The 25,277-nt window shown below is 39.4% G+C and overlaps 1 protein-coding gene across 4 annotated transcripts in view; it reads left to right on the top strand.

The window, feature by feature from the left end:
- RNF144A (ring finger protein 144A) overlaps window positions 1-25,277 on the top strand; it is a 62,227-nt gene that overhangs the window by 18,647 nt on the left and 18,303 nt on the right. For all 4 annotated transcript variants that reach the window (XM_041477843.1, XM_041477847.1, XM_041477844.1 and 1 more), the window contains one exon: window positions 16,178-16,323. In XM_041477843.1, coding sequence (XP_041333777.1) covers window positions 16,189-16,323 — 135 coding nt within the window. In that variant the 5' untranslated portion in view covers window positions 16,178-16,188. The remainder of the gene's footprint in view (window positions 1-16,177; window positions 16,324-25,277) is intronic.

Below are 25,277 nucleotides of genomic sequence, written 5' to 3'. Positions count from 1 at the left end.
AAAGGAAGTAGAGGACACTGACTACTGCAGATGTACAAAGTATTAAATGTGCTGGAATGTACTGGCAGTGTATGAAGCGGGGAAAGAGGCACAAGTCAAGATACTTGTCTGCTATTGTGTATTTTGACCTTTATGAAGTTAAGTAACCACTGCACACCTTGCAGCATTTTTTTGTCTTGTGCAAAAGAATCTCGTTGCTGCGTAACAGTCAGTTCCTAAGCTTTCACAAGCTTTCTTCCACTTTTTTTTTTTTTTTGAATGCAATGTACACAACTCCATTAAAGCAGTACTTAAAATTTTATTGCCCCTAGATTCAGACATTACAGTGGAGCCTCTAGTTTTCTCTGATCAGTTTTCCATTCTCCTGGTAAGGTATTTATCCTAACAAGAGTTGATAGCTCTTTTTGTGTTCTGTGTCATGTCAGTATTACTAAATCTTCCTCCTATTCCTAGCATTTACAAATTCAGCTCTTTCTGCTTTCTTCTGGCTTGCATTTTGCATGTCTCAATCCAGTTTCACTTTTCTATAAAATTTGCTGGTTGGCTTGAAGTAACACTGCAGAATAAGAACTGCCAATGGGAATGAAACTGCTGGAGAGATCTGGATCTCAGAGAGGGAAACTGCCCACTTTATCCCTTTCCTTTTCTGTCATGGTAAAAGGCTGATTTTACAGCTTGCCGTATTATTCAGCAGTCCTTTTAATGTTTCTGTTATAAACTGAGGTGCTGGTTGCCATTTCTGTCAAGCCTTGAGTTCAGGCCTGGGGAGGAAGCAGATTGGTGGCTGGTCTGTCAGGCATAAGCTGAGCTGCATAAGCAAGCTGGTTTTCTCAGGGGGTATGGAAAGAACTTCTCCAAGCACTTGGGAGCCCTCTCAAACCTCAGTGCTTTCTGTTCCAAGCTCAACAGCTACTTTTCAACACTGCTTTTGTTAACCAAACAGCAAAACCAGTCTCCACAGAAGAAAACATTTCATTTTGAGTGTTAGTAGGGAAGGCAGGAGAGAGCACAAATTGTCTGTGTCACAGGATAATTATATTGTCTTATGCACTGCATACCACTTTGCCTGCTTTTTCCATCTGCTAACTCTCTGACCACTGCTGTCTTTGCAAGAACCCAGACCTCCTGGTTATTTCAGGTCACTAGCAGGTATTGTAGCATCCTCTTCAAGCCAGCTCAGGTGATTCAGATCTGTGGTTAGAAGTTAAGCTCAGTTTGTTGCTCAGTATTGAAGTGTTGTGCCCAAATATGAGAGGCTGTATTGCTGTTCAATACCTGGGTGAAGGGGTCTCTGCCCAGCACTCTGAATTCTTACTCTAGTGCCATTTGTCTGTGTCCAAAATTTGTTCCTTTTATAGTGCTTCAATTTTTTTATACTTCTTAAATCTTTATTAGCTATTTTTGCAAACAGTTGGTTACTTTTATTAATTTCCAACAACCACATGTTTAGAAGCCCCATGTGTTCAGCTTTTACTTTGTGTTTTAAATATAATATTTGGATGACTCCTGATCTACATATCCTTCTCATTTTCACTGTCTCCCATGGGCTTTCTTTAGTGGGGTTTGGGGTTTTTTGTTCTTTTCAACTACAGATAGATTATGAATGTGCTGGTTGTTACTGACCTAGTTGTTTTGTCAGTCATATTCCCAAACTCCCCATTAACTCAACTGCAATACTTTAGCTATTAGACTTCATGGGTTAAGAGTTTATGTAGTGCTGCCTTGGCTTACAGCTGATCCCCTATGTCTGATGCTAAGTCCTTCCTATTCTCCATCTAGAACAGAGTTTGATGTGGCTGAAAAAAACCCTGAATTTATTCTGTTGCATTATAGGGTCTTCCTGCACTGCTCTGCTCTAGCCTTTCCCAGCATAGTGAGTTCTGAAGCCCACCAAGCACCTTGGTTCAAGTTGCGATGCTCTTGCTCCCAGCTGTGCTCACCAGTATAAAGGAGATGCACTGCTTTGTGTCTCCCCTTTTTAAAGGAATGGCTTGTTCCAGCTCTTTTGGAGAAGCAGCAGCCAGCTCCTGTGCTCTTCCCTCTTGTTTGTTTTTTAAAGTAGCACTGCTTTGCTCTTGCATCTATTTAATTGCTTTCCTGCTGGAAAGAAACTCAAGGGCTGCCTTTGCCAATTAACTAGGACAAAATAATCTGCTAGTAGACAATGTAGGATTTACCCAAGGATTTCAGAAAATAAATGTGGGATACCTTTGATGGTTTAACAGTTGTTCTCTTCAAAGAACAATTGTTCTTTGGTGGTAGGCTCTTGTCATTAAACATGCAACACATTCCAGGTTTAGTTCCTTCCTGAAAGCTTTTTTTTTTTTTTTTTAATGCATAGTTTTAATATTGACATACTATTTAGTCCCAATAACATGTCAAATTTTTAAGTCCTAGTCAAGCATTTACTGTCTTTGGTAAAAAAACCCAAACACATCAAAACCTAGAGAATGACTTAAGTAAGGCCTGTTACACAGGTCAGTCATGTGGTAGACTATATATAGGATCATTAATAGCCATATTTAAAAGGAAATTTCAGTTATTGGCCTCCTAGATTGCTAGGTGCAATAACTTCAGCCAAGAAAGAGCAGTCAGATTGAGTTTGTTACTAGGAATATCTAAAAACCAACCACAAAACCTAATTTTAAACAGTGGGTTGTAATCCATGCTGTTTGGTTTAGAGCTTCTTCAGCAATTCCTTTCTAAATGTCTATTTTAAACCAGTATGTCAGACCTCTGGCTGTTTTTTCACGATGTCCTCAACATAAAACACTTTGACCATTAAAGTAAATAGGAAAAAGTAACAACTAAAGAACTTAAAAAATATATATTGTTTTTAGTACAGTGGATTCCCTTTAAATAGAGAAGTATGTTTGAAGAGGTGGGTGGTGGTGTGTGTGCCATGTTACTTGGCTGTTCATTATGGTCCCAACCTCATCTGTGATCTTCCCAGCAGCTGGAAAGAGGGCAGGCTTCTGTGGTTTGTGTCTTGTTTGGTTTGGGAAAGCATGAGTTGAACTTGGAAAGTTTCCTACTATCTGAAATGTACACTTGACCTCTGGGAAGTGTAGAGTATCTTTGCCTACCATTTTTAAATTCAGTCTTTTAGTCATAACTTTTTAAGAAAAAAAGGTGGTTTTTTTTTTTATTATTTATTGTTTATTTCAGTGTTAACTTGACTTGATTGGTCTGCTTTTTTTTGGCTACATACAAAGGGATGGAAGCTACAGGAATCAGAGCCGCTCAGACAAGTACTGTATCAGAATACTTCCTGACGCCCAAATGGCTCTGCAGAAGATGGTTGCTCACTAAACTTAGCTTCTCATGTTTTCTGAGGTGGAGGATTTAGTACCAAGGCTACTAATATTAGTTGAATTGTCTTACAGCTTGTTTGTATTGATGTAAACTTCTGTAACCTCTGGCCCACTGCAGTGTGCACCATGCAAACATAAGAGGATCTTTTCCCCATAGAGTAATTTGCAGTTGATTTCTGTTAATAAACTGTTTGGGACTGTTCTGAGGTCCTGAAAAGGTTTTTTGCAGAGATAACCAATGTCCAAGGTAAAGGCTTGACATAGTTATTTTGCATAAGGAGAAGCATGTTTTCAAAGAACTCTTAGCCTTTTCCTGGATATTGTTTTTGTGGGACGAGCTTTACTTACCTTTTTAGTTACCTTTTGGTAATGGACATAGGCTGATCATTTTTACCTGTGGAAGGAGCTCATTTTATGAAGTGGCTTAGGGAAAATACTGTATATGTAAATGCTTTAAATATAAGTATCACTGCTTTATTTTATTTCCTTCTTTAGGAAATAAAATTACTTAATTCTGATAATTTTCACTTCTTCTGAAAACCATCAGGACTCACTTAAAAAGCTTTTTGACTTTTTGTTTTTAAAGTTTTTCTCTATAAACTCCTAGAATAATAGCCACAAGATTAAGCTACCCTAAAAATGCTTTTCTCCTTGCCAGAATAAGTCTATGCAAATTTCAGTTGCTTTATGCAACAAACTAGATCTCTCTGCTGGGAAACTGAAGAGTAAGTAGGTGTTTTCCAGCTGTGTGCCCAGAGTGCTTTCTACTCTCTGGTCAGCACTGTGACCCACAAGATGTGCAGTGAGGGCTGTGTTTCAGCATCCTTCCTGCCCATGTGCATGAGCATGTAAAAGTTACAGATTGAGCAGGATACGGGTGGTTTGTACAGATAAAAAGCCCGAAAGTGCTCCAGTGGATGTTCAGCATGGGGTGTATCCTGAACACCAGGACTACCAGTTGCAACATCTGTGTTAATCTGGGGAAGGGGTTAGTATGGTCTAGGTGCACTAGGAGATGATGCAAAATGGTAGCAGGCAATTCCTCTCTTGAGTAGGCTGTCACATTGACTGCATACCAAATCTACAGCACAGTTAAGTGCTCTGGTGCACTAGGTATTAATGCCTGCACCATTGGTACCTGAGGTGTCCCCTCTTTAACAGGATGAATTATGGGAGTATGTAGATGATGTAAGGATTGACTTAAGTACCTTCAGCTTTCTCTTCATAGCAATAGAGTGCTATGTAGTGCTATGCTACAGTAAGGTAGCATCCTTTTTTATTTATATTTTTATTGCAATTCAAATTGATTTTGCTAACTCTGTGTTAGAAAAGCTTTATTTAAATGAGGTTTTTGATAGCTTATTCTATTGGTATATTCCTCGAATAACTTTTGACATCTCTTCTCCTTGTTCAGACTCGAAAGCCAGGTCTTCCATAATAGTAAAGGTTTAAAATCCCAAAGGTTGAAATAAGAGTGGGTCAGGCTGGAAGGGACCACAGTAGATCATCCAGTCCTACCTCTCTGGTCACGCAGGGTCATCCTGCAGCACACAGCACAGGTTTGTGTTCAGACAGTTACTGAATTTCTCCAGGTTTCTCTGGGAAACCTGTTCCTGTGCACAGTAAAGAAGCTCTTTCTCATATTCAGATGGAACCTTCTGTGCATCAGTTTCTGCCTACTGCCTCTTACCTTTACTAAATGAATTAATCAGTAAAGAAAGTGGTTTGCCTCTGTAGAACTTTCGGAAGCTTGTTCTTAACATTTTGTTGTAAATGAGGAAGAAAGCTATAGTTCAAGTGCCAGAATTTAATTTTTAATCTTAATTTGCTACAATTATTCATGGGTAACAGGAGAAACTAAATGTAAACTAGAAGTAATAAACCAGAGACTAACACCTATAGACTTTTGAGCTGTCCTCAAGTGTACCAAGAGGATATTTCCCAAAAGAATTTCTCTGCATGTGTTCTCAAAATCAAGAGGTCTATAATTTACTGCATTTGTTACCTAGAAAAGAGGAACCCTGAAGGAGTGTCCATCACTGTGGTGCTCTTTTTCTTTTTCCCTGTTATGTTTTCAGTTATCTCTACGTGCCTCAGTACTTCAGGCTTTGGTTTTGCTGTCTCTGCCTGTGTGGTTGCAGAGGCGTTAGGCACAGTCTCTGCCATGTGCTGCTGCTTTCTGCAGTCAACAAGGGTTATATATGTGTTGTACTGCAAATGTTTGAGATAGGGAGGGAGGAAAAAACAGCAACAAAGCTGGAAGCATTACTGTACAACAGTAATATTACTGTGAAGAATTAGAGCTGAGGCTGATGTTGAGACTAATATACCCCTGAGAGTAGCGTTACATGCTAATTCTCTGCAGAGGGAGAAGTGCAGGAAAACATGTACTCAGGCAGCTAATGCAATACTCATCCCCCATCCTCTGCTCAGCCCGTGTAGTGTGGTAGGTACCATCTGAACTGTCTGTGTGACTAGGCTGCATGAGCTGTTCAGTTATGCAGTAGGTTTGGGACAGAAGAGGTTATCAGTTGTTCCTTATAACTCAGGTTCTAATCATCAGATTTTTTTTTTTTTGTGCATGCAAACTTAGTGGTTCACACTGACATAAGAACTTTCCCTTGAATGTATTTTTCGAAGGTCTTGCAAGGCCTGTGCTTAATGACTTGACCAGACCATCACTTAGAAGAGAGAGAAAAACTAAGCATCTGTCCCTAATCCAAGTGCTGTTGTATATTAAACATCTGGCCTGTGTGTTCCCTGGCCTGTGTGAGTGACATATCTGTGCATGTCTCTGCACAGGCATGTGCTGGCTGTCATACAAAGACATGGAGACACATAGTTGGAACATGGAATTCTGGATGTGCTAGATGAAACTTGAAAACAAACACCACTTTATTCATCAAGCTAACATGGCTGAGATGTTAACACAGACCAAAATATAATTACATTTTGTAACACTGTGCTTAGAGGCAAAATGCCCCTTTACCAGAGAGGAAAAGAGTAGGCAGTTGCCTAGTAGGACAGTGAGAGTGAAGAACTGGATTGTGCTACAGATGATGTGATGGGAAGAGGGCAGGCTCCTTCGAGCAGGAGGAAATTAGAACAACAGCAGATAAAAAGACAAAATTTCTAGGGGGATGCTGGGGAATAATCAATTGGATTTGAACAGTGCAAAAAGAGATATTTGAATCCAGAGTCATCAAGTGTCAGGCCAGAGATTTGTTGTAAAATGTCCTAGCTGATAATTGTAATTTTTATCATGTAAAGCATCAGATATGAATAATGATAAAAATATTTTGTTCTCTTATCTGTTTTTAAATTTAGGACTACTAGTAAGAAAAACAGTGAGTAGCAGCTAGTGTTGATCAGACTAGATCCCGTCTGCAGGATGTACTGAACAGGCTGTATCAGTTTTTTCAGTGGGGGGGGGCAGGTATATGTACTGATATATAATTCAGACCACTTCATAGCTCAAGCCATTTGGTTTATTATTAGGGGACAGAATTCTTACAGAAATATGTGTGGTCATTTGGGTTTTTTTTCCTGTTTGGGTGGGTTTTTTCCTCTTGACTGAGGTGCCTGGTATTAGAAACACTGTCTTTGTCTGAAGGTCTTCAGGATCACTTTCCTTCCTCTCTCTGAATAAGTAGTGTAGGCAGTTATCTGAAAATCTGCTTCTTTAGGCACCAGCAGCAGCATAACTATCTCAGACAGTCTAAATCCCATCCTAAGTTTTCCTTGTGCTTAGTCCTGTGTGTCACACCAGCATGGTGAATGAGTGTGTATACCATGTCATCTAATTCACAGGGTGAAATGGTATGGCACAATCTGGTGGTTTGGGAGAGAAGCTGTCTGACTTCTCACTAGAGTTGCTGGTTTTAGGAATAGTTTTGGAAAAAGTAAAAGTGACTTTCCTTGTGATTGTAATGAGTGCATAAAACACATCTATAAAGATTTACTCTATGAAGAATCTTTCTCTTTTCCTGTGATTTGGCAATACATTCTTTCTACTCCTATTGATTTAAATGTGCTCTCTTGGTTCTTCCTCTTAATACTGTTTATGGAAGATAACCCTTCAGAGCAAGGGAAACCTTTACTCTAATCTCTGAGGGGTAGATGTGGGACATGAGACCAGGAACTTGTCCGTACTGAGAGCTGTGAAAGATACTGTCTCTTACCAATACCTGCTTACCTGGAATTTTGTGATTGCTGCGGAGTCAAAAGAATGAAGAGCTACAAGGAAGTTAACCATACTTCACCCCACTCTGAATGCAGCTTTCAGCCAGCAGCATATCTGCTTTGCATTTCAAATCTAGCACAGGAAGGGATGGTGCTTAGATATGTGCTGTCTTACAGCTAGTGCAGGAGCTGTTGTTCAAACCTGAGCTCCACTGTTAGTAAGCCAGTGACACCTTGAGAGGGTTTGTGGTGGGTTTTTCAATCCTAGGTGCTCTGTTCCTCATCTGAGACTTGTGAAGCACAATGGAAATACAGCATGCCTCAAGCATGCATTTTGTCATAGTTGCAAGTAAGAGTTTTGATTTCCTTTTGAGAGGTGGTCCAAGTGTCTTAGTCAGAACTAGGGCTCCATTCCCCTTGCTTCATATTTTCAGTTTCACAATAACTTTGCATAGCTTTAAATGTGGTTTCTAGCTTGAAGCTTCTAAGACTTTTCTCTATCCCCCCAGGAAGAAATCTCTTGCAGAGCTCAAACTTGGTGTTATTTGGACTTTGTGTAAACATAGCTCTTACTTTTCTGGGAGAGTCAACTGTGGAGAAGGAAAAAGCTTGTGGTGTGTCAAAGCTGCAAACTGCTCCTTACTGATTTATTGCTTGTGTGGAGACAGCCCAGAATGCATTAATTCATCAATTCTTGTAAGCAGAGAGGAGGGAAAGAATAGGAGGAAACAAGAAAGGGAGTGGAGGGGAAAAGAGTTGGGGAAGAGAAAATAAAAACATGGGGAAATATAAGGGATGGGAGGAAAGACATAGCAAAGCAGTTGTTTTTGGGGTTCTCTAGAAATTTCTGGAAAATAATAAGGTGCTTCCTAGAAAGCAGTGGAATTGTCTGTGCCCTTCTTATTACTGTGGCCTTTACAAGCTAGGACACTATTTGGTCTCAAGTCACTTCTGACTGCCAGATTACGCTGAGGAGCTTTTGCAGTTGTGCTTAGGTTACAACTGACTTTTAAGATCAGTGTGCTTTAGGTTGGTTTCATCTTTCCTCACTTTAAGACCTGCATGCAGCTGATGTTCCCTTCTCTAAAATACTCAGAGCTTAAACATTTTGACTGTTAGTGATTTAACCTGTGACCTCTCTCACTTTTGTATATATTTTGTATATTATATTTTATACACCTATATCTATACACAGTAATTCACAGATGGTGCCTTGGTATTGGCCCCAGTATTTAAAGGCAGTGGTTCACTGTAGTGAAGTTTATGGAAGTATCTAATAAGGATCTAATAGGTTCATTACTCTGAAAATGAGGCAGGCAGGCTTGTTCTCTGCAGACCAAAATGTGTTGCACTCGTGCCAGTTTTAGATCCAACTGCAAAACTAGTTCTACAGTGTCCAGGCTTTTCTCCCTTATTATGTAGGATGGAGTTTTCCCATCCAGCAGAGATGAGGAGGCTTTTAAAGTGTGTATCATCTTGATCTTGCTGTTTCAAATTATCTTAAGCCTTGTGCCTCTGGCTGCTGAGATGGCTCTGAGGCGTGCAGAGGATCTAGGACTCCAGTACTGAGAAATGGCATCATGCAAGGGCTTCCCAGCTTTTGCCTGAGGTCATCTGCTGCTCCAATGCTTTTATAATCTCTTGGATAGCAAACATTGATTAGACACATGAATTCTGAGCAATGTTCTTTAGTAGCTACACACCTGTCCTTTTGTTCATGTCATCTTTTGGGAATATTGAATGTTTGGGTGATATTGCAGTGGGATTCCATTTCAGTTGTTTACTCTGCACAAAAGTACACTACTTGTGGGACGAGCTGGGAAGTTGATTTACTTCAGCTATTTTCTCAAGAATTCTCCTGTCTTTTGTATGTTTTCAATTGTCTTACTTATTACGCCATTTTTCTTTTTATTACATTTCTTTTTTCTTACCTTTGACTTTTCCAGTTCTTTCCCTTCTGCCTGTTTGCCTTCCCCATCTACAGTTTCTTTCAGATGAAATTAAGTGATTTTCTTTTTTTCTTTGAAATGTTTTCACCCTTGCCTACAGGATCTGAGTAACAGCCTCACCCAGTTTATTTCAGGTTGCTGCTGTTTGGCAGTGCTACAAGAAGCCACAGTGGCACCAGTGCTGGTGACAAACATAGAAAAATGCAAGGTCAGGAAAGTCTTTGGTTCTGTCACATTCACTGACTGTATTTTTTGGAATATGTGCAAAGATCTAGCTCTCTGGGGCACTTCTGCATGGACAGCTTATGGTATGTCTATTTTTAGTATTCTTTTGAAGGAGGAGTTTTAACGATTTCTTGCTTTCTGTGTTTGTTGCAATATCTTTTCCTCTCTACCTATCCATGTATTTGACAGGCAGTTCTCATATCCATAAATCTAGAAACTGTCCATTGCTGTTCTAATCTTTAAAATCTCTCATGGTCTGTGCAGTAATCAAACCAAAGTTTTGACGGGGTGGTTGCCATATATAATAATCTAATTTCTCTAGAAAACAAACAAGAAAAAAATTTACCCAGGTATTTAGCAAAGAAATTGGTGTGGAGTTGTTTTTTTTTTTTTTTTCTTCTTTTACATGCCCTAGCAGTGATTCGCCCCTGAAGCAATCCACTAGATTTATTTTGTTTCGCACTCAATGTTACTGTTTAGATACCTTTTATCAGTGAAAAGACACATTCTTTCTTTTTTTCTTGGCATTGGAATGTTTCAATGTAATCTTTATATATGTATATGTTTATACAGCTGTATCTGTATACATATATACATATGCATATGTGTGTGTGTGTATATATGATACATATATAAGTATTTAAAATACAGGATTTTATCAGTCAGGGAGGTAAAGCAAAGAAACATAGTGGCTACTCATGAGTGGACTCAAGTCCCTGGAACAATTGTTTTAACTCAAAGTAAGAGCTTGTTTCCCATGTGCTTTATTGTCCGGGAGACTGAAGTTGCTGACAGTGTTCTAAAGCTTTTATACGTGGTCTTTCATCTCTTCTGGGCTTGGGCCTTGGAATAGCTTGAAGGTAAAAACCTGGAGAGGCTTGAAGTTGGTGGTTAGTCTGTGTAGGGGCTTAAAGGCTAGGTCTGAAGAGTTCACAATAGACAGTGTGCTGACATGACTTTCTGCAATACTCTAAGTTGAGTACATGTAGAAAAGAGTTATGCCTGTAAACAGCAGCCTGTTATACTGCTGGAATAAAGAATGGGATTTAGTGGGATTGTCTGGAATTCAAAGGATGATACCTATCTGCTGGACTTGTGCAGTTGGTTGTGCATCAGATTTATGAACGAGTCTGGAGGCTTAGGTAGGCATTTGACAGGTTGACAGAATTTAAGAACATAAGGAAGGCAGGCATCAAAACTCTGAAGTTAGTAATCCCTAAACATCCATGTAAATCAGTCTTGTGTTAGTGTGACTGACGCCTATCAGAGAGTGTTTCTGCTTTACCAGGCAGTTCTGTGGAAATGAAGACTTGGAGACACAGCTACTGCAGTGATAGATGCCAGTAACTAACGGTGACTGATAAGTGAGAGATATGAAGTCTGCCTGCCAGTTTGTGTTATTGTAAAATCTACCTGGTGGGTGGATGTAATAATTAATTTGCTATATCAAGTGGCTTTAAAATGACCTTATCTGTGATACAGTTGCATAATAAATACTGGTGCCACCAACACAAAACATTTGCAAAGTGGTCAATTATGTCATGTAGGCTTCTTTCATATGATCCTTTTGAAGATCTTTGGGAAAGCCTAGGAGCAATGAAAAATGGCATCAAGTTCTAGCTCTGACAGAGGGGTAGCAAATAATGCAAGTTTCAGAACTGTTGGTGAATGCCCTTAGTCACCGACCTGGATCATGGGGAGTAGTCCCTGCTGCCCTGAGGGTATGGCCCATAGCTGTGGGATCATGTGCAATGAGCCACAGCTTGGCTGCAGAGGAAGGATGTAAGTCAAAAATATTGACTTAAAAGAAGTGGTAGGCAGTGTCAGTTCCAGAGTGCAGTGCAGTAGCCTTTCGACAGATGACTGCACTTCAGGCATCTGTGGGCTTCTTCCACATAAGTAAAAATATGTAGGTTTTTGTACAGATTCATATTTTTATAAATATTAGTGGTATGGATGTATAGTGTAGAAACATACTTCATATATTAAAAAAATACAATTGTACTAGCAGATGTGTTTGATTCTGTATAGGAGGAAATGTAGTCTGTGTTCTATACTTTTTTAATCTATAAATACTTATACACAATACTAAAACTGTACTATAGCAGATGTCTGATTTCATCTAGTAGCCTGTATTACTTTAATTGGAGTTATTTTGATAAAGAAAGATTGAGACCAAATTTTAAGTCCCATTTAAGTCCCTTCTTTTCATTTCTAAAAGAGCTGCTTTTCATCATGTCAATAAATTGAGATTAAGTTAACTCCTTAAGGCAGATGACTTAAGTGTACCTGATTAACTATCTGTCTGGTAGGAGTGGGGACTGAAGCCCTTAATTTAGAAATTAAACTCATCCCTGACCTAAAGCTGAAATTGAGATTCTGCTGAGATCTCTATTTTGAGTCTTGCCTGGTGGAAAAGACCCACCAGCAAGTGTACTGCACATGGCTTCTACTGATCCCTATTTTCTAGTCACTCCTCTCACACAGGCAGTCATGTATCCTAAGTGTTGATGATGTAATTGCAACTTAACTGTACAATGCTGTGAAAAACTTGACTAGTGTGCTATAAAAAGAATCATATTTTTATGATTTCTAGAATGACTTTTATGTAAGAAAGTTGCATTTTTTCCTGCTTTCATAGAAGTTTTCACAGTATTTTTACTTCACTGTTTTCTGCAACTCTTTGAGGCCTAAAAAGAATTGTTCTATTCTTGACTTACCAGATGTTATCAGCCACTTGTTCTCACTAGAAAATGTAGTCTGTGTAGGTGGACCAGAAGCTAAGGGATTACTGTTCAGAAATACAATTAATGTTCACTTAATTCATTAATTCTTCAAAAATAATGAAGGTTTCCTTTTCATTCCATGCACATCTCTGGGAGTGCCTAAGAGTCACATTCATATATAGTGTGTTATTACAGTAGGAAGACCTCGGTCCCTTCTCTCTCTTTGTGCAGAGATTCCCTTTCAGTGTGGACATGCACATGGTGGAAGAATTAAACACTCATTAGTCAGGTTGTTAAATATTTATGACAAGACTGCACTGAACAAACTTTTACTAAAGCTATTTCCTATGCTTCTGACTTCCAGTTTGCTTTGGGATGCTGTTCCAGAAAATCACATGCTACCTTACCATTTATCTTACAAATTCAGTATTACCAGATGCAGACCACAGTCAGCAAAAATACGTAAATGAGGTTGACCTTGACCGCAGTAGAATTGGGAGTTTGAACTGATGACCAGCTTCTCTTCTGATTTTCTGTGCCTCTAAGTCTGATTTGGTGTATCTGCTGTCAGTATTGATGTTTGGACTGAGTTTGGCAAGCAACACAATCTCCGGTGAACTACACATATTTAGTGTGCTGGGGTCTGTTGAACTGTACCTTCACTAGCATTATTTCTTGGGACTTCCTAGTAAATAGCCAAGCCTTGGGGTGAAATTTTCTACTGGCTATTTGGGTAACTAGTGCTGTCATTCAACACAATGACACATCAAGATATTTTTCAATGTCTTGATCTTCTAGAAATTCTTTTAGTTACCTTGTCTTTCTTGCAATTACTTAGCATTCTGCCTGAAGTATTGCACATCACTAGAAAGCATGAGAATACAATCTGAAGCCATAAGAGGCCACAGTTATGGAACAGTAGGAATTTTGATCTGGTTCTGAAAGAAGGTGTTTTTCTAATTTTCTCTTACAAGTTTATTTGGTTTTATGCTTTATTTTTTTTTAAGCTTTTAAAAATGTTGTGATGTAAACAGAGAAGCTTATTATTTAGTTGCAGCAGTGTACTGGATGATCATGAAACAAGACCTAGTCCATGCAGTGAAAAGCTTCATTCTCTGTTCCTTTACAGGGTACCCAGGAGAAGTGATCCAGTGGGGTGTGGAGGCTTTTTGTACAAACCTTTTTAGGCTAGGTGGCAAATTTCTTGGTCCTTGCTTTAATGGCTCCAGTGACATTGTATCCTCTCCTTGCCCCATAATGAATGTAAAATTTCTTTATTAAAATAAGGTGTTTTGCAAAGAGGGAAGAGCAGGAATGGCTCTGCTACCATTTGAGGCTGAATTCAAATTTTGCTCAGTTGTCACCATGGCTGAATTCAGCATGGATTACGTGCCAGCTGTATGGGGCAGCTGATCTCTGCTGGTCTATTGAAAGCCAACTTGAAAGGCATTTTAATTTGATTCATTCTTGCTTTGCAAAAGACAAAGAGGAGAAATATGTGTCAGTGAGATGTTATTGCAGTATAGTTTTTCTGCAAAAGTGGAATAACCACAGTGATACCAGTAAGCCTGTATTGAATATCCTAGAAAATGGGGCTAAGCCTTGGGGCTGAAAGTTTGATATTTTCTTTTTGTTGTCACTTATCGACCCACACTCAATATATATAGAATTTTTTTTTCTGAATTGAGTTGTGCCATACATTCAGTGAGCTTTAGTCTGAATTGTGTCAGATTCTACATCTTAGCCATAAAATTTGCTATGATTTTTGTCTGCCTGATATACGCAAGTGCATCCTTAACATAATCTGTCCTTTGTTGTTAATTTCCTGGTTGCATCTACTTGCAACCATAAGCATCAGATATGCCATAAACTAGGCAGGACAAGCAAATAACTAACAGCAGACAGTTCAAATGTGCTTGGTCACTACTTCTCAAATACCTCATGAATCTGTCTGTATATGTCAGATAAACCAAAGTTTGGAAGAAGAAAATTGGTTTTGCTCGTAATTTGTGTGTGAAATGAAAAAGTAGTGGTGAAGTACAGAAGCAGTCTAGTAGCCTTAGAAATCACGGGGTTTCATTCATATCACCATGTCGGACTTCCACGTTGAGGTCTCAGAAAAGACTGCACAGCACAAGTTGTGTTTTGTGAGGTGGAACCATTATTCATGTGCTGTTCTGTGGGGCTGTTCCATCTGTTTCCTTTGAAACAGTGTTGAGTTTGTGTGTGGGCTTTCAGAGGAAGTGCTATAGAGCAGCCCTGGAAATGGGGTTGCTTAACATTTGTTCTCCCCCCACTTCTTCTCTCTGTTGACTGCACTAGGAAAAAAATCTTTTGGTGGTACTTATGTACATCATAAAAAGCATCTATGAATTGGACTGAATGGGAGAGCTGACAAAATCTTTACTTTGTTTCAGAAATGTTAGGGACCTTGGTAGAATCATGCCCGCAATTAATTGAATATCAAAGACTTGGACTTCAAAGAAATGTTTGTGGAGTCTGTATGTGATTTCTTGAGGGACAAAAAGCATGCTTTTTTTGAGCATTTGCCTAAATGTAGTCTAGTAAGCATTAATTTGTTGCGGTTCTGCAGGCTTGCAAAGTTCACAGATATGACTTAAAAATTAGCAGGTCCTGCAATGAGTAGTGGAGGCAGCGGGGAAAAAAGGAGGAAAAAAAAGAAAACAAACCCCAAAAGAACTGTAACCGTGATTTGAGTAATGTAACTGCTGGTGTAAAGATGGTAAGGAGCCACCTAACTTTGGGAAGGAGAAAAGCATGATAATGTGAACCTTTCAGCAGCTTGGGATGTGAATTTTCTATGCTTGGAAGGTCAATGTCACAGTGATAAAACATTACTAGTAAATATGTTGTTAAAATTTGATGTACTCCATAAGTTACCCTCGATGTTTTGGGGGAGTGTGTGGGTTTTTGTTTTGTTTTTCTTCATGTAAAATTCATAAATTAGCTTTTCTCTTTGAGAATACATTTCTTAAGTGTGAGATTTTCTTTTTGCTTAGTCAGTTGACAACACACCATCTGGGCCCTGAAGCCTAGGATAAAGATGCTCTGCATGATCCTATCCTATCAATGTCTTGAGGGTGATATATAGGTTATTTTAGCCTTTTCTTATAGCTCACTTTGTGCTCTTATTTGCCCCAGATGGTTGTTGCTACAACAAAGTTGTGCTCTCAGCATATTGAAAGGGTTGGAGGAAATTGCAGGCTAAAACTTGCAGTGTACTCAAAATATTTATTTTTCTTGCTAAAATTAACAGCAAACTGATTGATCTGTCATGCTCCTGGAACAAAAATATCTGGCTCTGAGTTGAAATATCATCATGCTGGAAAAGGGCATGATAAATGCCTGGCTTATGAAAGACCTTTTGAGTCTTGGCTGGGTAGCTGAGGTTAAGGAACGTCATGAGAGAAAGCTTGTAACTAGTGATAAAAATCACAGGAATTGGAAATGAGGTTTTTGCATTTGTAATGTGTGACAAAAGCCTGTGACCTAAGGGTATTCCTGCTTGCCTTCATATGTTTAGTGTATTTTGTATGGGGTTATTTTTCCTTCTGCTTTCTATATTCAAGTTCTATCAGGCAGGGGATATACAAGGGAATGCAATTGCTGGCACTGTGAAGTTAACTATTGCTAGTTAGGTTGTTGGAAAAAACAAACTCAACAGGCAATAGCTGACAATGTGATTTTCAATGGCAGAAATGTACTGACTATCAATATAAGGAAATAATAGAATATCTTTACTTTTTGTACTGTTCTTCAGACTGCTCTGCAATGACTACAGCAAGATACAGGCCTACCTGGGACTTGGTACTTGACCCATTAGTGTCCTGTAAGCTCTGCCTTGGTGAATACCCCGTGGAACAGATGACAACAATAGCACAATGCCAATGCATCTTCTGTACCCTGGTGAGTTTATGTTCTTTTTTAGACATAATAAAAACAAGACATAGGTTTCACTGCAGAAATAGGGTGTTTCTGCTGTGGGGGGACTCACCCTGAAGTATTGATCTTGCAGTGGAAATAATTACTGTTGCTATGTACTTGACACAAAAGCTAGGAAGTAAACCTTTGTTTACCTGCAATAAAAAAAAAAAATATTCAGCGCTTTACTATTCTGTATAGTTATCTGCTTACCAAGGTTATTCACACTTTCCCTTTTATTTATCAGTGGCTTGGATCTGGGGATGGTTTTGGTATATAAAAGACATCTTCTAATGAGTTGGACTGAATGGGAGGACTGATGAAATTTTCACTTTCTTTCAGAAATGTTAGAGACCTTGGTGGAGTCATGCCCACAATTAATTGACTATCAAAGACTACTGGGGGTCGTTTTATGATTGATTGGGTTTTTGTTGGATGCTGACGTGTTTGTTTTATTTATTTTTTTTTAACTTTAGAAGAGAATAGAGTCTTTCAGTTGAAAGGGATCACTTCAACCATGATCTGTGGTCCAACTGCCTGGCCACTTCATGGCTCATTAAAAGCTAAAGCATGGTGTTAAAAGGCATTGTCCAAATGCCTCATAAACACTGCTCTAGGAAATCTGTTCCAATGTTTGGTCACCCTCTCTGTAAAGAAATGCTTCCTTATGTCCTGTCTGAACCTTGCCTGGTGCAGCTTTGAACTGTTCCCATATGTCTTGTCAATGGACACTTGGGAGAAGGGCTCAGCACCTCCCTTTCTACTTTCCTTCCTCAAGAAGCTTTAGAGAGCAATGAGGTCACCCCTCAGTCTCATTCTCTCCACACTAGACAAACCTAAGGTTATCAGCTGCTCCTCACAGGATACTCCATCCAGCCTTCTCACCAGCTTTGTTGTCCTCTGGAGATGCATCCAAGGACCTTCACATCCTGAAGTGGTGGGGCCCAGAGCTCCACCCATGCTGAAGGTGAGGCTGCACCAGCTCTGAACACAGCAGGACAATCACCTCTCTTGATCAGCTGGCAATGCCGGGTTTGGTGATCCCAGGATAGGCTTTGCCCTCCTGGCTGCTGGCCACTGCTGACTCACATGGAGCCTGCTGTCACCAGCACCCCAGATGCCTTTCTGCAGGGCTGCTCTCCAGCCTCTCCTCTCCTAATTCATACTTGTGCCTGGCATTACTCCATACCAGGTGCAGAAACTGGCAATTCAACTTGTTAAATTTCATGCCATTAATAATTTCCCTGCTCCTGTTTATCTAGGTCCCTCTGCAAGGCATCTTGCCCCTCAACAGAATCAGTAGCAGTTTCCAGTTTGGTATCATCATCAAATGTGCTAATGGTACATTTGATTCTTGGGTCCAAACAGTTGATAAACACATTGAACACAAGTGACACTAGAGCTGAGCTTTGAGGAACAGTGCTGGTGACTGGTTGCCAAGCAAATGTAGTTCCATTCGCTACAACCCTTGGAGCCCAGTTTTACACTCAGCTCATCTTGCAGCTGGACAGCTTGTGCAGAAGGGAGCTGGGAGGGACAGTATGGAAAGCTTCACTAAAATCCAGAGAAACTACATCCACTGCCTAATCCTTAATTCTAAATTCTAGGCAGGTGACCTTGTATTAGGTTATCAAATTAGTTAAACAATCTTTCTCTTTTTGATCCTGTGTTGACAGTGTCTGATGATTGCATTGTTCTTTAAATGCCTTTCAATAGTACCCAGCATAGCCATGCACACACTTGTAACTAGAGAAGTATTGAATGTATTACAGATTCTAATTTCACTGTGTCATAATAACAGTCACAAAACAGGCTTCCATCACCATATTGTACAAATGCCTACCCAGAATAACAAGAATCTTGTCAGTTAAATACAAAACACTGGGGAACATGTGTAGTATTTGACAAAGGACATCATCACCACAGTTAGTTAATATTGCTAGTTTAGGAACAGAGGAAACTACTAGACAGTTTCCATCCCTAATACTGAATTTGAATTAAAATTTTAGTTCATTAAATATTGCAATGGGTGCAATTACACCAAAAACCTTGTAATGATGGTTCAGCAAAGGAAAAATTTGAGTATTATCAGTAAGAATATAACTTGTGGGATACATGATGCTCAGACTTTAATTTCCCAAGAGTTTATGATATGGTATTATAGACTCAGACGTGGGATTGGGTGACTTTTTTTTTTTAATTTAAAAAGTCCTTCCCTGAAAAGTTTTTTTGGTGTGTGTTTTTAATATTTAAGATCAAGGATTTTAGTTCATTTTATTTTTCTTCATGGAAATACTACCATTTTTTAAATAGTAGATTTCATTTTTCCTGGTGGTTATTGAAGATATAGGAGGCAGCCAATGGAATAGGTAGAACTACTGTGAAAGAAATGTTGCTCAAGCATGCAAAGGCATATAAAATAAAAGGCTCCATGGAAACTCTTCTCTTCTAGTGCTTACAGCTGAGTGTTGTGTTTCTCCCTGGTTGAATGCAGATAATATTTAAATGTCAGTTTTCAGTAACATTTCCATAGCAGCAGAAGGATTGGGTTACCAAATACATTTTTTCATCTTCACTTTGTTCCTTTCAGTGTTTACTGCCATCCTCGATCTTCTGACTTTTTGGTTAGAATGTGGTTGCTGACTCTCACAGCTGTTTTGAAAGATATAACCAGTTACAGACATCAGATATGTAACCTTTACCGATAACCTGTTCTTAGCAGCTGATATAGTAATCTGACTGATGACATGGAGTTTGCATTTTGAACTCTGTTCAGGTGGAATCATAAGCCAGTTTTTACTACTTGTATTTGATTGTCTTGAATAGTTCGTTCAGCTTTGTCCTGTTTAAAGAAATTTTTGTAGTTTGTCTGACTCTTGTTTGCCACTAATAAGCTTTATACAGTGACATTTGAGTGCTCTGAAAAAATTTTTTGTCCTTAAGCTTTCCCATGAATTAACAGATAGTACTACCCTTGCTTTTCTTGATGATGGTGAGGGAAGTATTAAGAATCAAACCCAATAAATGCAAGAGGCAGTAGCTATAAACCTGTTACAGCCTAGGCCTTCACCTGAAACCCAAGACCTTCATCTCTACCTTTGGGTCAGCCTGAAGGTTGATAAATTGCTAAAGAAAATGCTCCCATGAGTCTAGCAAGATTGTTTGGCCTATTGACAGTCATTGAGGAAGAGTGTGACAGACGTATGCAGAATTCTCCACTGGTGTTCCTCTAGCAATGATTTCCAGAAACACCAGGGACACTGTCTATGAACTGTGCTTTGTAAATGGCCAAACAATCAAAAAGAGTAGCCTTTTGACTCAAGATCTTTCATGGAGTCTATGTACAGTAGATCCAGTTCATCTCTGCTTTGTTCTTGTTTGACCAATGTGCAGTTTTGTTCAGGCGTCTTTTTTGTGCATTAACAGTGGTCTTTCCACTGTTTCCAAAAAAGAAAAAGGAATGTCCACACAATGTCCATACTGCAGCTTTTACCACTGGCTCTAGCCCGTCTGTCTAAATCACAGCAAGCTGAAACAATGTGAGTATGTATTACAAAGAGATCTTTCAAGTGCAGTACTACTGGTATGTTGGCAGCATTTGGATCAATGTACAGGTCTTTCAATCCTATATTTCTGTCTGCAAGTCTTGACTCTTTATAATCATAGAATTGCTGTAGTAAAGATACCATGAAGGATTGTCTCTTCCTGATACTTGTACAGTAGCACAGCATTTTTATTCAAAAAGATAGAATGGAGACACTGTTTCCATTTGCTTTCTGGCAGAGCTGTGCATGGATTAAATACAGCAGACTGCCACTCCTCTGCTGATAAGGCACAGGCACTACAATTTCCCATAGTATTATTTTGCCAGTTAGTACAATACTCCATTATTGTTTTTATCATTGTGATCATTAATGCCCAGACAATGCTGTGAGCTCTAAGTTTTGTATATCTCATCCATTAGGAATGTTATGAGAATGTATTTTCTCTGGTACATCAAGCAAATCCATTGTTTGATTGCTGGAGGTACCAGAGAAACATAAGGCTAAAGAACAGAGAGAAAAACAAGCTAAGCTGCTGTCAGCTTTTTTGTTTTTCTGAGTATTATCAAGGGGCAAACCAGTATCTCTCTTAGAGTCAACAGGACCAATCTTAAGTGTGCTTGTGTAATTTTGGACCAAAACACCTAAATAGCTTTTAATAAAAAATTTTCACCACTTAAATAGCACACAGTACATAGCAAATCATCTTGATATATACTTAGACAGTCACTTAGCAGTTGCTTGCCTCAAAGAAGTAATTGTTTTTCCATGTTTTCTTCAGAAAGCTTTACACTTAGAGAAGGGAAAAGAGTAAAGCAGAGAACATCACTTTTCCTTTTCTTTAATTTTTATTTGGTATTATTTTGCAATAAATTTTTTCACTTACTACTTAGCCTTTGCTTTTTCAAGGGGATTATGTGAGGTAAGCAGGGAGCAATTTTCTCAATTCCTGTCTGAAATTCAGATTATTTGGTAATCTCTGATTAAATTAACACTCATCTTAATGGGCAGGATGTGTTACCAATTGTATATGTGCTGAAGTTCCAACAGGTTTATTGCAGTTGATATTCTTGCATGGAAGTCAAGCAGTTAGTTGCTTGAATGTTTTCTGGTTCAGGATTTATGTGTACATCTGCGTACATAAATACTGTATAATTTATATATATATATATATATATATATAAAACGTACACATAGATGTGTCAACGTGTTCCAAGTGCAGTGATGCCACAATTACTCAGTGATAGTGTCACTATCACTGCACTCAAGTGCAGTGATGCCACTGTTACTCAAGACAGGCTAAGCTCCTTTTGACCTCACATTAGATTATTCAGTTCCCTTCAAGATGTTATGCACTACTGATCATTCTGGTACCAGTGGATTCATTACTCACTTTACTCAAATTTAAAACCAAAGTCTGTCAAGTAGGCAGTCCAAGCAAGCAAATGTCTAGAAGAAATATGAAACATGACAGAAAACTTGTCTTTGAAAAAATTTGACTACTTCTCTGTAGTCTACCTTGTTTCTGATAGAAGGAGAAACTGTAGTCAGATGCATGAAGAAGAGGGCTACCAACAGTTAGAAAATAACAAAACTAAGGTTGAGACCTGCTTTCTGCTTCATGTTTGTGCTTTGTTTTTGGTCAGATCCATGTGGATCAACTTTGGTGTTTGAAACTAGCACTGCTTCATAGATACTCATACTCTGATTCTTGCCCTAAGCTCTACCTTAAGCACTTGAGCTAGCTGGTTAATCTTACCTGGACCTTTAGGGGTCCCTCTCTCTAAGTTTGTTGTGTTCTATCCCAAGTAGGTTGACAGTAGGATAGTGACAGACTTCTGTTTTCACTTTTTAAACGGGATTAGTGAATTTGCCTAATCATGACTGGTTATACAGACCTTCTTAATTTTAATCATTCTGCTATTTGAGCTTCCTTATAGGCTGATGATCAGCAAGGCAATTATCCTACCTATAGCCGGTATCAGGCACCCCTCTTTTTTTTTTTCTTGTTGTCATGCCTGACCAGAAGCACATGGAGCATCTCTGAGTAGAAGGACAGAAAAAAGTGATTTACTTAGTGTTATCCCTCACTCCAGATGAGGCAGAGGCAGCATCAGCCTCTTCTTCCCCCAGGGCAAGGCAGACACCGAGAGCAACGTGGATGGAAACAGGTGGGCTTGGTTGCCTTCCTGTTCCTGTGTAGTTTATCTCTGCTTGCTGAAAGAAGCCTACCTTAGCAGGGCAGCACTGTGCTGACACAAGACTGTTCCTCACCTGTACCAAAGGAAATGCCTCGCTTGCTTGGAGGGAGGGGGAAACCTAATGGCTTGTGAGGTTTTGTGGAGTTCAAGGTCCTTCTTAGTAGCTGTAATGTTTGTTTCCCACCACCAAAGCTTAGAGCTTGCTGCTTGTGCTCATATACCCCAACCTTAGCAGAGAACTGGTACTAATCTTGACACGTGATGTATCAGTAGAGGCTTCATGGTTCGAGGTCACTGTGTGTTTGCATAGCAGTTCACATGGCTGGCTGCATTCTCACTTGTGGTGGGGTGGCAGAACTCCCTGCTTTAATGAGCAGGTACTGCAGAACCCTGGGTGAAAACTTAACTTGATCCAGAGCCTTCAGCTCTCCTCTCCTGTGTGATGTCACTAAATGAGATTAGTGTTATCTGTCTTCATCAGGCTGTTAGGAAAACTAGCTCATTTTGGTTTGCATAGGGTTTTGCATGTGAGAAGGGAAGGGCCTTTGTTTGCTGCAGGTGTGTTTTCCTCCCACTCAGAATTGCTATTTCTGCTCTGAAATAGAATAAACTTTTCTCAAGCATACAAGATGGATTTTTTTTTGTGGTATTTTTTCCCTTCTGAATATTTGATATTCATCCCACATATGTTGGCATTTGAGTATAAATTAATTTTTGTAAAGTTTACCTTGTGTTTTTACCAACTGCAGCCCTAAATAGGTGAGAACAAAAAGCTTGTGCAAGGTAATGGAGGGATAAAAATTCGTAATGAAAAAAGTTTACATGTACATCTGCTTGGAATACCTATTCAAAAATGAAGAGGTATCACAAGGTGTTATCCTTGTGTCATTTGGCCGTTTTTTGCTGTCTACTGTTGTGATTGAGTCCTCTGAAGAAAAATTGTTCCACTTCTATAAATTTTACAGTACACAGCCATAAAAGTGTATATAAAAAAACAAGCCCACCCCTTCAAAGGCTGGGCAGCTGTTAGTCTGTGCTGCTTTCTCTTTCAAGATACTCAGCTGGAGAAAGGCACTTGTTTTTCCAGTGCTTTTAGTTCTGGTTGCTTGGTCTTGTGATTTCTGCAGCCATTGATTGCTGTGTCTCAAAGGCTATTTGCCATGTCCTGACATTTCTCAAGCTGAAGTAGTCGTCAGGGCTTCTCTTTCTGCTTTCTTGATAATACTTTTCTTCTTGTCTTACTTCATCATTTGTTGACTGGTGGCCTGATGGTGCTGTTCCCTGTACACAAGCTGGCACAGTCTCATGGGGAGAAATTTGAAGGCTGGACTCAGAGAGGTGATGCACCTCATCCCAGTTATCAACATCTTGTCTGTGAGTTGTTGTTTGCATTCATTAAGAAGCACGTACCAGGGACTGCTGTGATATTTGGGTGTACTGTCAGAAGGCATTTGGACAGAGGTAGGACCAATGCAGCAAAGTCTAATCTGCTGTCCACAGGAGGAATCAACAGCCATCACTGCTCCAACAGCAGAATTTGCAATGGGTGACTGCCTGCTCCTGCCAGGATGTGGCCAGTCCCCATACTAAGATTACACCAGCTGCTGGGAGCACAAGGACTCTCGGACAACAATAATTTTTATAGCTCAGGAAAGAAGGCTCAGATGGTTTGTCCTCAAACATGGAAGCACAGGGGTTGTGTTTATCTTTTCCAGCCCTCATCCTGTTTGGCTGTCATCCACAGGGAAGATGATGAGATTGTGTTTAGACTGGCAATATAGTCTATAACAGGGCTACAGAACAGCTGAGGGAGTCTTTAAACATTGACAGCATGGTGGGAAAAAGAGGCATTTACCCTTGGCAATTTCAAACAAAAAGTATCTTTAAAATGGACCAAGTATCAGGAGGATAGAGGCAGGAAACCTGTCAAGCAGGGGTCTTTCAAATTGCTTTCCACTTTGGGAAAAACATGTATCAGCTGGGATGTTATCTCTCCCTGGTCCTGGCCAAAGTCTCTCGCAGTGTGTACCTTCTTCACAGCATAAGGCTCTAGGTGTTTCCCTGTTGTGGAGCTCTGGAGTGCCTTGCAGGTTCTTCTCTTGGAGTCAAGGGTTGGTATGCTTGTGGAGCAGAATTTTTGTCTCTGTAACAAAGGATATAAAGGATAAACATGTAAGACAATTCTCTGTTGCTGCTTTCAGATTTGAAGTACTGCATGTCAAGATAAGTGAATTTGTTCTTCCTGTGATTTATTCTTAAGATGATAAATTAGGGTTAATAAAAATTTGAGTTCTAATAGTGAAGATGTCTTTGCAAGTAGATCATTGTTTCTGAAAAGATGTCTGTAGAAGTGGAAATTATTTAAGTTCAAAGTATTACCACAAACATTAAACACTTCTTATGTACATCTGTCTCAGATCTAGGTGGTTTGTGAAGTTGAATGTAGCTTGTGCTTGCAGATTTGGTCAGTATAGCTGACAGTTTATCTAGTAAAGAAGAAAAATCACTCCCACAGTCAGGCATATGCCTCAAACAGGTCTCTGTGATTACTTGTGCATAGATATTTTCCAGTAAGTTGCTCATCAACTAAGTAGGATTAGGGTGATATTAAAAAGCTAGGCTGTAGGTCTGCTGTAGAGAATTAGGCCCACTGGAGCAGCAGTGCAAAAGTGGTTTCAAGTGGAGCCTGTTATTAAACAACAATAGATTTGAGGCAGGATTATAACTACTTTACACGAAAAGGCCGTGTAGTAAATTTGAAAGAAGCTTAAAACCTCTCTGAGGAACCTACCATTCTTTTTCTTTTCTTGCACATGCTTTCTTGTATGCGCTAAGTGTACCGTGGAACTTTCTTGGAAAGTAGTTTTCTTTTTCTGTGAAACACTAAGTTTAAATAATATTGCTCTTATGACTGGAGTGTTGAAATGGAAGGATACAGGCTCTTTAGGAAGGATAAGCAGAAGAAATGAACTGGAGGTGTCACTCTATGTCAGTAACCAGCTGGAGGGTGTGGAGCTACACTTGGGGATTGATAAGGAGATGACTGAAAGCTTATGGGTCAGGATTAAAGGGAGGGCAGGGACAGGTAACTTTATGGTGGGGTTTCCTACAGGGAGTCCAACCTAGGAGGCTGTACAAGAAAATTGGAGGGGCTTTATTTATAAAGGCATGTAGTGATTGGACAAGTGAAAATGGC

Source organism: Pyrgilauda ruficollis, unplaced genomic scaffold (assembly GCF_017590135.1).
Source record: "Pyrgilauda ruficollis isolate IOZ18807 unplaced genomic scaffold, ASM1759013v1 scaffold42, whole genome shotgun sequence".
NCBI classification, from domain to species: Eukaryota; Metazoa; Chordata; class Aves; order Passeriformes; family Passeridae; genus Pyrgilauda; species Pyrgilauda ruficollis.
The sequence above is the reverse complement of the archived record's forward strand: the minus strand, read 5'-3'. Positions and strand labels throughout refer to the sequence as shown.